Source organism: Panthera tigris, chromosome B3, assembly GCF_018350195.1.
Source record: "Panthera tigris isolate Pti1 chromosome B3, P.tigris_Pti1_mat1.1, whole genome shotgun sequence".
Taxonomy (NCBI): Eukaryota; Metazoa; Chordata; class Mammalia; order Carnivora; family Felidae; genus Panthera; species Panthera tigris.
The window spans coordinates 133,786,491-133,800,676 of record NC_056665.1 but is presented as its reverse complement, the minus strand read 5'-3'; the positions used below and the strand labels follow the sequence as shown (position 1 = coordinate 133,800,676).

Genomic DNA, 14,186 nt, shown 5'->3' with positions numbered 1-14,186 from the left:
GGGGTGATGCAGCCACCTCGCAGGATTGCCTTGAGTATCCAGTGATGGGAGGCAGTGAAGCGTTACACTGTACCTGGCCCACAGGCACTCTGGGAAGGGCTCCTCTTTCTTCCTGTCTTGCTCTTGTGTCAAAACTCCTCCCTCCCTCCTTCCCCCCACCTCCCTCCCCCTCCCTCCCTCCCTCCCCCTCCCTCCCTCCCTCCCTCTCCCTCTCTCTCTCTCTCTCTCTCTCTCTCTCTCTCTCTCTCTCTCTCACACACACACACACACACACACACACACACACACACGACCTGTCTCACAAATCTGATTGCTGGGGGTGCTAATGAGCGAAGCACTCAGTCAAGAGTCATTGGTGGTTTTGTGATAAACTGTTGGGTCCTCATTGTCTCTGAGGGCCTGCCTTTCACTGAAGGGGAAATGAGGCTTGTAATCAATTCCTTTGTTTAATGTGTGGAACCTTCACATTTATCCTCCATGAGTACAGAGCTTCAGTTTGGGATGATGACAAAGTCTGCAGATGGATGGTGGGGGCGGTTGAATCTAACCAGTGAGAATGTATCTAATGCCGTAGAACTGTACTGAAAACGATAAAAATGGTAAATTTTACGTTCTGTATATTGCACCACAATGAAAAATGTGATTTTTCCCATGAATGCTGTCCCAGTGATCACAGGTTCTGAGTCAGTGGGGTTTTAGGTCAGGTTAGTTGGATTCGTAGCACAGTCGAGACAGCCCACTGTGCACCCGTTTTTGCACATCGAGAGTGCATGTGCTCGTGGGTGCGTTAGTGCGGGGATGGTCAGCACTGCGGACACTCCATCCACCTCCACTGCTGCATGCCTGTTGTTGCCTGTGGTCTTGAGGCCTTTCTGCTTTGTTGGGTCTGTACTCCTGTCCTTGGTGGGTGAAGAGACCTCAGAGAGGGATTTGGATGCCTTCCAGTTCTTAGGATCATGCAGGGGATCCAAACACACGTTTTTCTTTTTTCCAGCTTGATGTGGTTGCTATGAAAGCCTTCAGCTCTTGGTACCTCCAGGCCCTAGCGTGATGAGTAAGCAGCAGGTGGGGGAGGCCATATTAGCCATACAGTGTGGTAAGGCTCCCAGAGCTGAGCATGGTTCTCACGGGACAGAAGAGGACAGGACATCCCTGATCCCTTCTCTCAGGGGCTTTCACATACATTCCTTTTTCCTTTCCAGAAAAGCCTCTTAAGTTACCTAATATCATTCACCTGCTGTGGCAGGATGGGGCCAAGAACTCCTGTCCCCTGACTCTTGGGTCTGTGCCCCCTTCTTCATTTATTTGTATTTGAGCTGTTTTAGAAGCAGAGTAGATAATCTGCCTTTTTCTGTCTTTGGCTCACATTTTCATCTCACTTAGAATTTTAAAGCAATTTATATATACCATCTCATTTTTTTCCAGTACAATTGTGAAATTACAAAATCTCTGTCAAAAGGATGGCAAGTACCTGGCAGACATCCCCACACAGTTGCTGACCACTTGTGGCAGACATAACTAGTCAATTATCACGTTCCTCCTGCTGAACCTCCCAGAACCGGCCCAGAAATGTCACCTGTTTGCCATCTCTGTTGGTCTGTACAGTCCTTGAGTGCACAGTCAAGTTAGCAGCTTGGTAAAAACAGTTCCCAGCCCTTAGTCTGTGACTTTTACATTGGCCCCCCCTCTATGAGCTGCTTTCTTCTTAAGCTCCTGGTTGCTCCCCCAGACCCCAGTTGGAGGGACTGGAACTACCGGAGAAGGTCTCTAGCGTGCTGACCATAGCAGCACCGCATGGACTGGGGGTGAGGCACCCAGCTGATCCCGGGGTGGGGAAGAGAGTGGAAGCAGAGTCTCTCCTGGAACCTGGACTGTGACCCGACTTTGTGTTTCAGCCTCCCGGAAGTCATTTGTGTTTGAGCTGAACGAATGTGCCTCCAGCCGCATCCTGAAGCTAGAGAAGGAGAACCAGAGCCTCCAGAGCACCATCCAGGGGCTGCGGGATGCATCCCTGGCGCTGGAGGAGAGCAGCCTGAAGTGCGGAGAGCTGGAGAAGGAGAACCACCAGCTCAGCAAGAAGGTAACCCCAGCCGGGGGTGGGCGACCTCCTCCCCCAGCCCTTGTCTATAATGTGCAGCCAGGCAGAGCGTTCAGGTGTTGGTGAGTGTGCACAGCTGGGAAAAATGCAGAATCCACTGCAGGCACAGTTCATTATAATAGAGGGATAAGCGTGTCCTTGACCAGAGGCAGCATGGCTTGTCCCTGCACCACAAATGCAAATGTGGCCCCAGCGTGACTAGACCTCTGTGTGCCTTGTCTTCATCTGCGAAATGGGGTTAATGGGGGTTGTAAGGATTTTATGGGTTAGTGTAAGTAGAGTCGGGCACATACATAGTAAGTGCTCTATGAAAAGAACGCACTGTTAAAAAGCATAGGACGGGGCACGGGAAGAGGAAGCGGTGATGTCAGACGTGCCTGCGTGCACGTGTGTATAGGACACTGATGGACTATTTTAGGGCATTGCTGGTGGTAACACAAGATCAGAGCACACCTCTTTCTCTTGGTTTATGGGGTGAGGAAGAAGAGATGGCCAAATTGCATTTGCCTTTCAGGACAACTGCTGGGTCTTTGATTTAGCACTGTAGAGCCCAGACCTCTGGGAGGACAGACAGAGGCTCCCAAACCGTCTTTGTTCTCCGGTTACAAGGACCCCTGTTCGCACAGGGGATGCGGATCAGGTGCATGAAAGGGCAGTTGAGAGCCAGGGATTGCCTGCATGTGTTGGTCACAGGGCCTCAGTAGACGTCACCCACACTACAGACAGCGCACCTGCATCGTGGGCTATCCACACACCAGCTGCCAGATTGCAGCTGAGGGAGAGGACAAGAGTGCTCTTGCCCACTGACCACCGTGCAGGGCCGACGCTTCTGGGTATCTGGGTGTCTGTCCCGACCTGCCCACTGTCTGGCCAGTGTCATTGACTGAGGTTGCACCGGCAGGGGGAGGAGCTTGGGCTGCAGACAAGAGACTGGGGTCCACTGGTGCTGGCCCTGCCTGCACTTCCTCTCTGGGGGAGGCTTGAGGCAGCCCCTCCTTCTATGAAATGGTCTCTCCCGTCCCCTCCTGGGACTCCCCAGGCTCGGTTACTCACCCTTCTGGTCCCTTTGAAGCATTGTGTGCTCCGCAGCGTGGTAGGTGCCAAAGTCTGTCGTCTCTCATAGGACAATGGAAAACACACTCTCTTGTGCTCTGTGTCTTAATGCAGAGCAGCGTGTGGAGGGCGACTAGACGGTTTGGGTGTTTAGATTCACATGGGCCTAGCACAGGAAATGTCTTTATAAATGGCAGTCTGACCTCAGCCAAGACTAAAAAAAAAAAAAAAAAAAATTTTTTTTGACCTTTCGAGAAATGAGAACCTTCAACTCCACAGGTCCTCACGGGTCTGCCGTAGAAAGCTGTGCTGAAATCTTGCTGGCCCAGCTCCCAGCCAGCCTCAGAGGTTTTCCCTCCCCTTGGGGTCCACCCTGGTCCCTCCTCTGCACAGACAGGACCGGCAGTGGGTGCTGCCTGCCCAACATTATTTCTGAGCCCCCGTCTCTCGGTGCCACCTCCTGTTTCCTCTCTGGATCGTTTCTCCAGGGGGATAGCAGCCCTCCCTGCCGCAGCCTATGGGAGCATATCTTGGCACAGCATCCCTGGTAAAAGGGAGGTGCCACTGTTCCCAGACTGGAGCCATCCTGTGTCCGGAGTCAGGAGCCCTGGGGAGGGAGTCCTTCTGCCCACTGGAGCACCTCTTCTCCTTGTCCTCAGCCTGCCCAGGGTCTGGCTGGGTCTGTTCTGACCCAGCGTGGGTAGTTACATTCTCTCTGCACCATCCAGCTTGGTACAGAACACCGGAGGGAGCCTGTCAGCTCCTCTGGAATTGCCTTTCCCCAGCCTTGGTCACCTCACTCTGCGCTTCTCTCCATGGAGTGTGTCTCAGTCACCAGCTGGCATTTCTTGGTCAATAGGTGAACCACCAACCTAGCTGAGCCCCACAGGGGACACATCCCCAACAGTGACTCCTGGAACAAGGGAGGGCACCGCCTTGGGACGAGCCCAGACGGCACAGCTACCCTGGGAGGTGTCTACAAAGAAGGGTTAAGGGCCAACCAGGACACAGTGACCTGGAGGCCCCTCCCGCCCCCTGCCGTGCTAGCCCGGTTCTCCCATCATCCTGCACGTAGCCCAGGCTGCAAGCTTTCTTAGGTTCAGGATGTCTGTGGAAACCGTCATTCCCCAAAGTTAATATCTTCCTTCTAATTAATGAAATTTTCATGGGACTTAGAGAAACTGCCTCGCCCTCGTGACTATAACTGTGTCAATACCTTGCAAGTTGAATGCCTTGAGCTAAGAAGTAAAGAATCCTTAGTTTCAGAGACAGGAAGGCAACCCGTTGAGGGTGTGTACAGATCCAGAGCTGAGGGGAAGGCCCCTGGCACCCACATGCTCTGGGAATCCATAACCTGAGCCAGGTACTTGAGGAAGGATGGGAAGCCCTCTCAGGGCTGACAGGCCTACGGCCAGCTCACATCTCAGCCCCGTGAGCTCCCCCAGGGCCACTGTGGTCCGTCAGGGATGGGTAAGAATAAGAATAGGGGCTCCAATTCCATGGCAGAAAGAACCAGAAAGGGAGAAAGATGGCAGTGGGCATCCAGCAGTGATAGGTGGGATGTGGGGACATCGTGTCTTCAGACTAGAAGCAAGAACAATCAGAAATGCAGAGGCTGGAAGAACATTCCTTTCTCCAGGAGAGAAGGGGCAGCCAGGGTAAAGGATTACCGGTGAGGTCAGCGGGTGAGCTGGGAAGGCACGGGGCACGCACCACAGGCTGCTGACAGTGCCTGGGAGCAGGTCTGGGGTCACCCACTGGTGTGCATCCTAGGCCTGCTGTGTCCTCACTGTGAGGCCTTGGGCAAATCACTTAGTTGCTCTGGCCCAGAGTCGTCCACTGCGTGATGGTCAGTAATACTTGCCTGTTCCCTTACCCGTCACTGGCAGCACGCTCTTGGGGAGGGTCTGCTGACATTGGCACACCTGACACCTGCCAGATGCATGCTGAGCACTTGATGGGATAGCTCATGAAGATGGACGCCACTGGCCCAATGTCATTTACAGAAATTTGCTCATCATGGTCCTGTTGTTAGCAGCAAGGGACTAGACTCTGAACCCGTGTCCCTCTGACACCAGTCAGTGCCGTTTCCCCAACTCCTGTCCCCAGTGATAAGGAGTTTGGGGTTGACAGGGAGGGACAGCAGCCCCCACGAAGCCCTCAGACTGCAAAAGGTGACATGGGCATCACCTGGGAGCCGAGTTGTAGGCCCTGCCTTCAGCCTGCCAAGTCAGAATCTGCATTTACCACGATGATAAATGTGGGTATCGGGCATGATAAAGGGTGAGAAGCCCTGAGCTAGGTAGTTCATGTTTAGGAAGGATGGACGCTGGTGGGTCTTAGCCAAGAGCATGGCACCCAGGAGGTGATACAGGTGGTCATCCAGGCAAGATGGAGTGTGGTCCAGGGGCGCATGGGTGGTTCAGTCAGTTGAGCATCCAACTCTTGATTTCAGCTCAGGTCATGATCTCACGGTACATGAGTTCAAGCCCCAAGTTGGGCTCTGTGCTGATAATGCAGAGCCTGCTTGGGATCCTCCTCCTCTGTTTCTGTCTGTCTGTCTCTCTCTCTCTCTCATGCTCTCTGCCCCTCCCCCACTTGCACGCATGCGCGTGCACACACACACACACACACACACTCTAAAAAATAAACTTTAAAAAAAAAGATGGAACATGGTCAGGCCTGGGGTAGTCAGGGGGCATGTGGAGGGGGAGGGGCACAGGTAGAGAGGACAGGACTTGCTGACAAACTTATTGGAGGGTGACAGTGGAAGGAGAGATGCATCAGAAGACTGCTCTGAGCAGCTGGGTGAACAGGTGTGTCCCCAACTTAGGTGGCCTTTGTGAAGGAGAGGGTAGAAGGGTGAGTCCAAAGTCCCTGCAGGGCATCCAACAGTGGTGGCTGGTGGCCCCTAGAGCATGTGCTCTGACCCTTGAGAGCGTGGACAAGGCCTGAGACAGAAGCGAGGGGCCTGGGTGTGGCTAAGAACATTGGCAGTGAGGATGAGCAGGGGTGGGGTGAGAGGGAGGCTGACTGGTTGGTTGGTGCCCAGGACCCTCCCCTCTTCCCTGAGCCGAAAGTGCAAGGTGTGAGCTAAGAGTTGAGATTGCTACGGAACAGCACCTGGATGTTTTTCCTTGAGAAGAGGCCTGTGCAAGTATTCTGTGAGGCTGGCAGGGCTTTGGTTTGTCTTAAAATGTCGTTCACTTTGTGAAAGTGACTTTTGCACTGGCTGGGTCTTCTTCTGGCTCCACAGATTGAAAAGTTACAGACCCAGCTGGAGAGAGAAAAGCAGAGCAACCAGGATTTGGAGACCCTGAGTGAGGAGCTGATCAAAGAGAAGGAGCAGCTGCAGAGTGACATGGAGACCCTGAAGGCCGACAGAGCCAGGCAGGTGGGTGCCTCCGGGATGAATGTTCCTTCTCGCCTGTCTTGGGAACTCTGCCTACAAGAGGGAGAGTCCAGGATTGTAGCCACTGCCTATAATTGATGAGTGATCTTTGTGTTACCACTGACCCAGCTTAGCTGCCCTCAAACCAGCCATTTTTAGCTGACGGTGCAGGAACAGGGGTCAGCTTTTGCCTCCCAGGTGACAGCGGCAGTCCTGGTTTTGATTGTCGTGATTTGGGGGAGGAGAGAAAAGGTGCCCGTGGCCTGTGGGTGGAGACCAGAAATGCTGCCAGATGGCCTGCAGTGGACAGGACGGCCCCTCAGGACGAAGAACAGGTCCAGCTGTAAACGTCTGTCGTGTCCTAGCAGAGAACCCTGGCAAACCTTTGAGCTTTATTTGGCTCACGCTATAAGAGGTCCAGGGTGGGCAACGCAGTGCTGGTGCAGTGGCTCAGTGATGCCAGCCAGAAGCCAGGCCTCTCTCTACCTGTCCTGCCAGGCCTAGCTATTGCACATCCCCAAAGTATGGGCGGGAAAAAGGTCACGATGCCCAGGGAGAGCGTCCTGCTGGGTGCCAGCCATGTTCAAGTCATGGAGCTGACACTCTCCCTGAGCCTGAAGGACGAGGAGGGGACAGAGATGCTGTAGATCAGTGGGGGGAAGATGGGGGAGTGTTCAAGGCAGAGGGAACATCACGTGCAGCGTCCGCAACGGGGGAGAGTGGCATACGGGGTGGCCATAGGTGGCAGGCTCAGGTCGTGGGGGTCTTGCTGCCCAGGATGAGGAGTACCAGAGAAATCCCTTTCATTCTCATTCTTGTAAATAAGAGGAAGAGAAGTGGTTTACATTTGTGAATCGCTGTGACTGCTGTGGATGTGTTTGGCTTGAACTGAGTAATGACTGCCCTTGACCTTGGCCTGGGAAGCAATGGGATGGTTCTGGGTGGTCCTTCAGGGGCCTACAATTTATTCTCCTAGTTTGGACCCAGGTCACTGAAATTTATCCATGCAACAGCCACCTCCTGTGTCATTCGCGTTATATTTCTCCGCAGATCAAGGATCTCGAGCAAGAAAAGGATCATCTCAACCAGGCAGTGTGGACGCTGCGGGAGAGGTCGCAGGTGAGCAGCGAGGCCCGGGTGAAGGACATCGAGAAGGAGAACAAAGCCCTCCACCAGACGGTGACGGAGACCAGCAGCAGACTCAGCAAGCTGGAATTCGAGAAGCAGCAGCTGCACAAGGACTTCGAGCAGGCGAAGGAGAAGGTGGAGCGGGTGGAGGAGCTGGAGAAGGAGCTGCACCGGCTGGAGAAGGACAACGAGAAGCTGGCCAAGAAGGTGGCCTCCCTGAAGACCGCCACCGAGAAGGTGGACGCCCTGGAGCGCGAGAGTCGGGGCCTGGCTCTGGAGAACCGGAAGCTCAGGAAGTCGCTGGACACCCTGCAGAACGTGTCCCTGCAGCTCGAGGGTCTGGAGCGGGACAACAAGCAGCTGGACGAGGAGAACCTGGAGCTGCGCAGGATGGTGGAGACCATGCGCTTCACCAGTGCCAAGATGGCTCAGATCGAGAGGGAGAACCAGGAGCTCGAGCGGGAGAAGGAGGAACTGAGGAAGAACGTGGAGCTGCTGAAGGCCCTGAGCAAGAAGTCCGAGCGCCTGGAGCTCAGCTACCAGGGCGTGAGCGCCGAGAACCTGCGGCTGCAGCAGACCCTGGAGAGCAGCAGCCAGAAGTCCCAGGCCCTGGAGCAAGAGCTCGGCGAGCTGGAGGCCGAAAACCAGGTCCTGCGGCGCGACCTGGAGGCCCTTCGGCTCTCCCACAAGCAGCTGGAGAGGGCTGAGAAGGACAGGAAGGCCCTGGAGCAGGAGGTGGCCCAGCTGGAGAAAGACAAGAAGCTGCTGGAGAAGGAGGCAAAGCGGCTGTGGCAGCAGGTGGAGCTCAAGGAGGCAGTCTTAGACGACAGCACCGCGAAGCTGTCTGCCGCCGAGAGGGAGAGCCGCGCCCTGGACAAGGAGCTGGCCCGCTGCAGGGACGCGGCCAGCAAGCTGAAGGAACTGGAGAGGGACAACAGGGACCTCACCAAGCAAGTCACCATGCATACGAGGACGCTGACCACCCTGAGAGAGGTGAGCTGGCACCGGCAGGCCCCTCCCCCGTGGTGAGGGGGTGGGGGTGGGGGTGCGTGCCTCCCGAGCAGACGTGAGACTGTGTGTGTGTGTGTCCGCCCTGATTCTGAACAGAATAAGGTCTGCCGGTGCGAAGAACAAAGGGAAAGCCCTGGTTCTAATCTCCCTGCCCAGAGATGCCCAGAGATGACCACTGCTCATAGTCTGGCCGATTTTATCCCGTCATTCCCCATGTGCATTTGTACATACACACGCTTGACATCGTGCGTCCCTGCATCCTAAGCTCTTCTGTTGTTTACTTACTCTGCCTTTCTTTTCTCATTACAGTAAGTAAGATTGAAGCCATGGATTTCTAATGGCTACAGGGTTTTAATGCTGTAGATTTACTGCAATTAGTTTTTGGACGTTTAGGTGGTTTTCCAATTCTTTTCATTATTTTAGATATCACTGGACACTTGCATACATATATCTGTTTTCTCAGGCTATATTCCTAGAAGCAAAAGTAGGGGTTCTAAGGGTATGAACATCTTAAAGTTTCTTGCTAAGTTGGCATCCTACTGTTTCCCCAGTATTTATTGCATGGGCCCTCTGGGGGTTCCTTCAGTGTTTGAGGGGGAATAAACTGCTTTAGTAAATGACTTCAGCATCTGAATGGCCCGGCACAAAAGTTGAGTCTCACGTAGGTAGGAGTTGAGTGTGGCTGTTCATGGACAGCCTTAAATTCAGTGACTTGGGCACCTGGTTTCTCCCATCCTGTGGCTCGGCCATCCCGCAGTGGAGTCCTCTTCTGGCTGTGGCAGTAAATGAGGAAGACAGTGGGTAAGAAAGATTGCACTCCACTGTGCAGAACGTGGTCACATGGCTGCACCTAGCTGCAGGCGAGGCTGGGGAACGTGTTTCAGCGGTGTGCCAGGGGAGAAAAGGAAATAGATTTGGTGAACACAGGGATGTCTCCATGTTCATGTGCGGGAAGATCGTAAGGCTATGGGAGAGAGAGTTCACTAATGTGACCCCTAGTCCCTGTCTCTGGAAGCAGAAGATAAGTTCTGCCATGGTCACACTCAAGCCCGGAGTCATAGCGGCTCATCACGCCAGGGACTGACTTCTCATTCGTGAGAGTCCAGGTGACTCCCCAGGAGCCTGTCATCTGTGCTGTGACTCAGCAGTCCAGGCTGCTTTGATTTATGGCTCCGCCTTCTCAGCACGGGGCTTGGGCAGTTGCTGAGGCAGGACAAAGGCGGCTGGAAGGTCACACACCGGCTCTGCTGTGCTGCAGCCAGGAGGTGACCCACAGCACGTCCACCCACCACTCACTGGCCAGAACTACCGGGTAGCTGGGACATTTGGGGTGAGCTGATGGAGTGTTGGGCAAGCGCCACGCTGTCACACGGCCGTCAAAGGCCTGAGGATTTGGTGGGGGGTCAGCTTGCATGCCAAGTAGCTGGGGCACTGGGCAGAGAGCAGTACCTGCCTGGAGAGCTTCGAAGATGGGTGGGAGTAAGAAGGGGGACCTACATACAGTAAGTAAACCACCTAAATGAGAGCAACTGCTTTTGCAGAATAAACCACAACCAGAGTTTTTAGTAAAATCTTTATCTCTTTTGTCCTTTTTTCTGTTCCAAATTCTCCGCAAGGAGCATTTAATTCCATTACTTCACAGAAAAGGTAATCGTGTTAGAATTCAAAGCTCCTACTCAAAGGTCAACATAAATGGCGTTGCGCAAACACACGTCCTTCCCGTATCACCATGGAGGCTGGGAGGCTGGGAAAGCGCGTCTGTCCCTTCCCTTTGGAAGATGTCCCTGGGGTTCACTTGTCCCGTGGAACTGTCTGCTCAGCCCTCAGGACACCTGAGTCAGCCATGACTCGGGAAGATGGCTCCTCGGCCTTGAGAAGGGCCTGTGCCAGGCCCTCCGTGCTGGGCTCCCGTCCCATGCGCATCCTCTCCCTGTCCTGGCAGGACCTGGTGCTGGAGAAGCTCAAGAGCCAGCAGCTGACCAGTGAGCTGGACAAACTGAGCCAGGGGCTGGAGAAGGTCGGCCTCCACAAGGAGCTGCTGCTACAGGACGAGAGCAGCCATGGCGACACGTGAGGACCTCCCTGCCGCGGTCTGTGGGCTCTTACCCGGGGCTGCACGCCGCACGCTCCCAGCTCCAGAGCTCTGTTCACTCTACCTACCTCGGGGCTTGTTGTCTTGTGGTCTTTATGAGGGGCTTGTGTCCTTTGCAGATCATCTCCCTGGAGGTTTGCAGGGAGGGGTGAAAGGAGACTCTCTTGTCCAGTGGAAAGGCTTCTCAATTTTTTTTAAATACACTTTTTAGAGCAGCTTTAAGCTCAAAGCCAAGTTAAAGGGAAGGGACAGAGATTTCCTGAATGCCCAGTGCCACCCCGCCTCAACCCCCGCCCGGCATCACCTCCCTGTAATCCGTATCCCCACCAGGGTGGTGCATGTGTTACACTTGATGTGCCTCCACTGACCCATCATCACCCGAAGTCCACAGTTTACATTGGAGGCCGCTCTGGATGGTGCACATTTCATGGGTTTCAACCCTTGTGTAATAACCTGCATCTGCCAAGTGTCCTACAGTTTCTCTGCCCTGAAAATCCTGTGTTCCACCTATTCATTCCTCTTTTCCTGGTCCCAGCCCTTTAATTTTTAAACATTTAACTGTTGTAGTCTTTGCCTGCGGTTCTTTCTGTAACCGTCTCATTGTTCAAAGAAATCCAGTATCATGGATTTTTCCTGGACTTGTAACTGACAAGATCCACAGGACGGATAACGTGTGACACGCTGTCGGTGTGGTGAAAAGGCTACCACTTACCTAGCTAGCATTGTAGTCTTGGGCAAATGGCCTAATCTTCTCTTTTCTTTTCTTTTCTTTTCTTTTCTTTTCTTTTCTTTTCTTTTCTTTTCTCTTCCCTTTCCTTTCCTTTCCTTTCCTTTCCTTTCTTCCTTCTTAATGTTTATTTTTGAAAGAGAAATGAGTCAGGGAGGGGCAGGGAGAGAGAGAGAGAGGAGAGAGAGAATCCCAAACAGGCTCCTTGCTTGTCAGCACAAAGCCCAACATAGAACTCAGTCTCACAAAGCGTGAGATCATGACCTGAGCTGAAATCAAGAGTCAGATACTTAACCGATTGAGCCACCCAGGTGCCCTGTGCTTAATTAACCTTTCTGAGACTAAGTTTCCCCATCTGTAAAATGGCCTTGATGATACCTTCCTCTAAGACTATGCCTGTAAGACTACAGCAGTGATGTCTCATTGGAGGGTGTCACAGGTGTGTGCAGGGAGCCCCAGGGAGGGCTCTGGGTGATGGCTTTTGGCTCCTACAGTTCTTCTGGGCCAAATGCTGCAGAATAATAGGGAAAACGAGCTTAATGGAGGAGATAGGTGTTGGTAGCTGGGAGACTGGGGGCTTGTGGGTGGAAGAGGCAGATAGGTACAGTTGTGTCTTTGTATTTTTCAGAAAGTTCAAGATTCTGGAGGACAGAAATGACTCATTAAAAACAACATTAGCCCTGAAAGAAGAAAAGATTGTGTTTTTAGAAGCTCAGATGGAAGAGAAGGCCAGCCTGAACCACCAGTTGCAGAACGAGCTCCAGGTGGTAAGATCTGGCCCCCTTCGGTGCCACACTGTAAGTCCCAGTCATGAGGCCCCTGCCCCACCTTTTCCAGCCCCTCACCTGGGGGTAGCAGAGGGCCGGCCTGGATGCCCATTTCTCGGAGCAGATGTGCTGAGATGCAGGGTTCTGAGCGGGGGAGCTACCATCACAATCCTGTGCATTGGGGCTGGACAGGATCAGATGCCTGGGAGGAGAGGAGGCCACATTCAGAGCAGCACTGAGTCTGCTAGGCAAGATCGGGAACACCGATGAGGACCAGTGTGAGATTATGAGCATCGAGACCAGACAGAGGCCTCGAGTCTCTTGGGCACCCTCACACGGGACAGGTGGGCGTGGGTGCACAGGTGCTTCATCAGGATGTCCACTCCTGGTGGTATGTGCTCTTCCAGCTCTCCTTTGCTTCTTTTAAGCAAAGGCTTTTTTTTTTTAATGGTTATTTATTTTTGAGAGAGAGCAGGAGTAGGGGAGGGGGAAGAGAGAAAGGGAGACACAGGATCCGAAGTGGGCTCTGCACTGACAGCAGTGAGCCCGATGCGGAGCTCAAACTCCAGAACAGATCATGGCCTGAGCTGAAGTTGGACGCTTAACCAGCTGAGCCACCCGGGCGCTCCCCCATCCCCCCGCCCCTTCTGCTTCTTGAAGCCTTGGCACATTTCTTGGCTGCGTGATTGAACAAGGAATCTAGAACAAAGTGGTTCTAGAGCTGGAAGGGGCTTTGTAACATCACCCGGTCCACGTCCCCCAGGCTCATCTCCATTTGATGGAGTGGACAGCTGAAGTTCGGGAAAAGCGAGAAGACTTGCCAAGGTCATGTGGTTGAAGTTGAGACCAAGGCAGATGTCTGGAAGGAGGGGGAGCACAGGGTGGGTTATGTACGTTCCCTGCAGAGCAGAAGGACGGTGTCTGGCTTATCACTGGTGCCAGGTGAGGGGTTGGGTTTGCTATGGGGCTCTCCTCTAGCCACGAACTCGGAGCTCTGAGCCAACCTTTTCCTGCCCCAAGTCTGCTTTTCCTGCTCCCACCCCACAGTTGAAGACCGAGTGTGAGGTCCTCAGGCAGAACCAGCAGGAAGGGAAGCACTTGGAGAACTCTTTCAAACACCCTGTGGACACTCTGGTCACCGGTCTCCAGGGGAAGGAGCCCTGGGGACCCAGCCACAAGGAAGCCACCATGGAGCTGCTCCGAGTGAAGGACCGGGCCATCGAGCTGGAACGGAATGTGAGTGGGCTGCCCCTGCTGCGGTCGTTGAGAGAGAGAGAGAGAGAGAGCAAGAGCGCGCGCGCAGTGCACTCTGTTGATTGTCCCAGTGATAGGCCGCCATTACCATAAAGGACACGAGACATCAGAATCTGTTGAGATTTACCCAGATCCAGCTGAATACTTCTTGAGTTGTCCTGGCAAGTCCTATGAGCTACTTGTCATTTGAGATCTCGTCAGCCTTTCTAGCGGAAAGGAGCGCGTTTGCATTTTCCCATGGTGAATCCCCGTCTGCCTGCCCGTCAGACTTGGCCCTTGGCTTGTACACCAGCCCCATTTCCACAGTGTTCCCCTAGGGGTTGACAGACCGTGGCCTGCCAGCCCACGGACATCTGCTTTGTTACATATTGTGTGTGGTCTTCCCACCCTCGTGGCAGACATAAGTGGTTGCAGTGGAGACCACGTGCCTGGAAGACTGCAGAATTCTGTCCGTCCCTTTACAGAAGTTTGCCGGTGCGTGTCTAACCCCCAATGTTGTCGGACTCTCCCAACAACCTTGTGAAGCAGGTAGTGATGATCTTCATCATTTGACAGATGAGAAAGTGGAGACAGGTTAAGAGACTCGACCCTAGGCCCCATGCTAGTAAGGGACAGCACTGGACTGTAACCCATATGTCCTGGCCCGGTTGGTGGCATATTTTACA

General features: G+C 53.7%; 1 protein-coding gene across 1 annotated transcript in view; it reads left to right on the top strand.

Moving 5' to 3' along the window:
• Positions 1–14,186, top strand: part of CCDC88C (coiled-coil domain containing 88C) — a 133,191-nt gene that overhangs the window by 87,594 nt on the left and 31,411 nt on the right. Inside the window, exons 13-18 of the mRNA XM_042990385.1 lie at positions 1,896–2,080; positions 6,408–6,545; positions 7,593–8,663; positions 10,624–10,751; positions 12,129–12,267; positions 13,315–13,503. Of these exons, the coding sequence (XP_042846319.1) occupies positions 1,896–2,080; positions 6,408–6,545; positions 7,593–8,663; positions 10,624–10,751; positions 12,129–12,267; positions 13,315–13,503 (1,850 nt within the window). The remainder of the gene's footprint in view (positions 1–1,895; positions 2,081–6,407; positions 6,546–7,592; positions 8,664–10,623; positions 10,752–12,128; positions 12,268–13,314; positions 13,504–14,186) is intronic.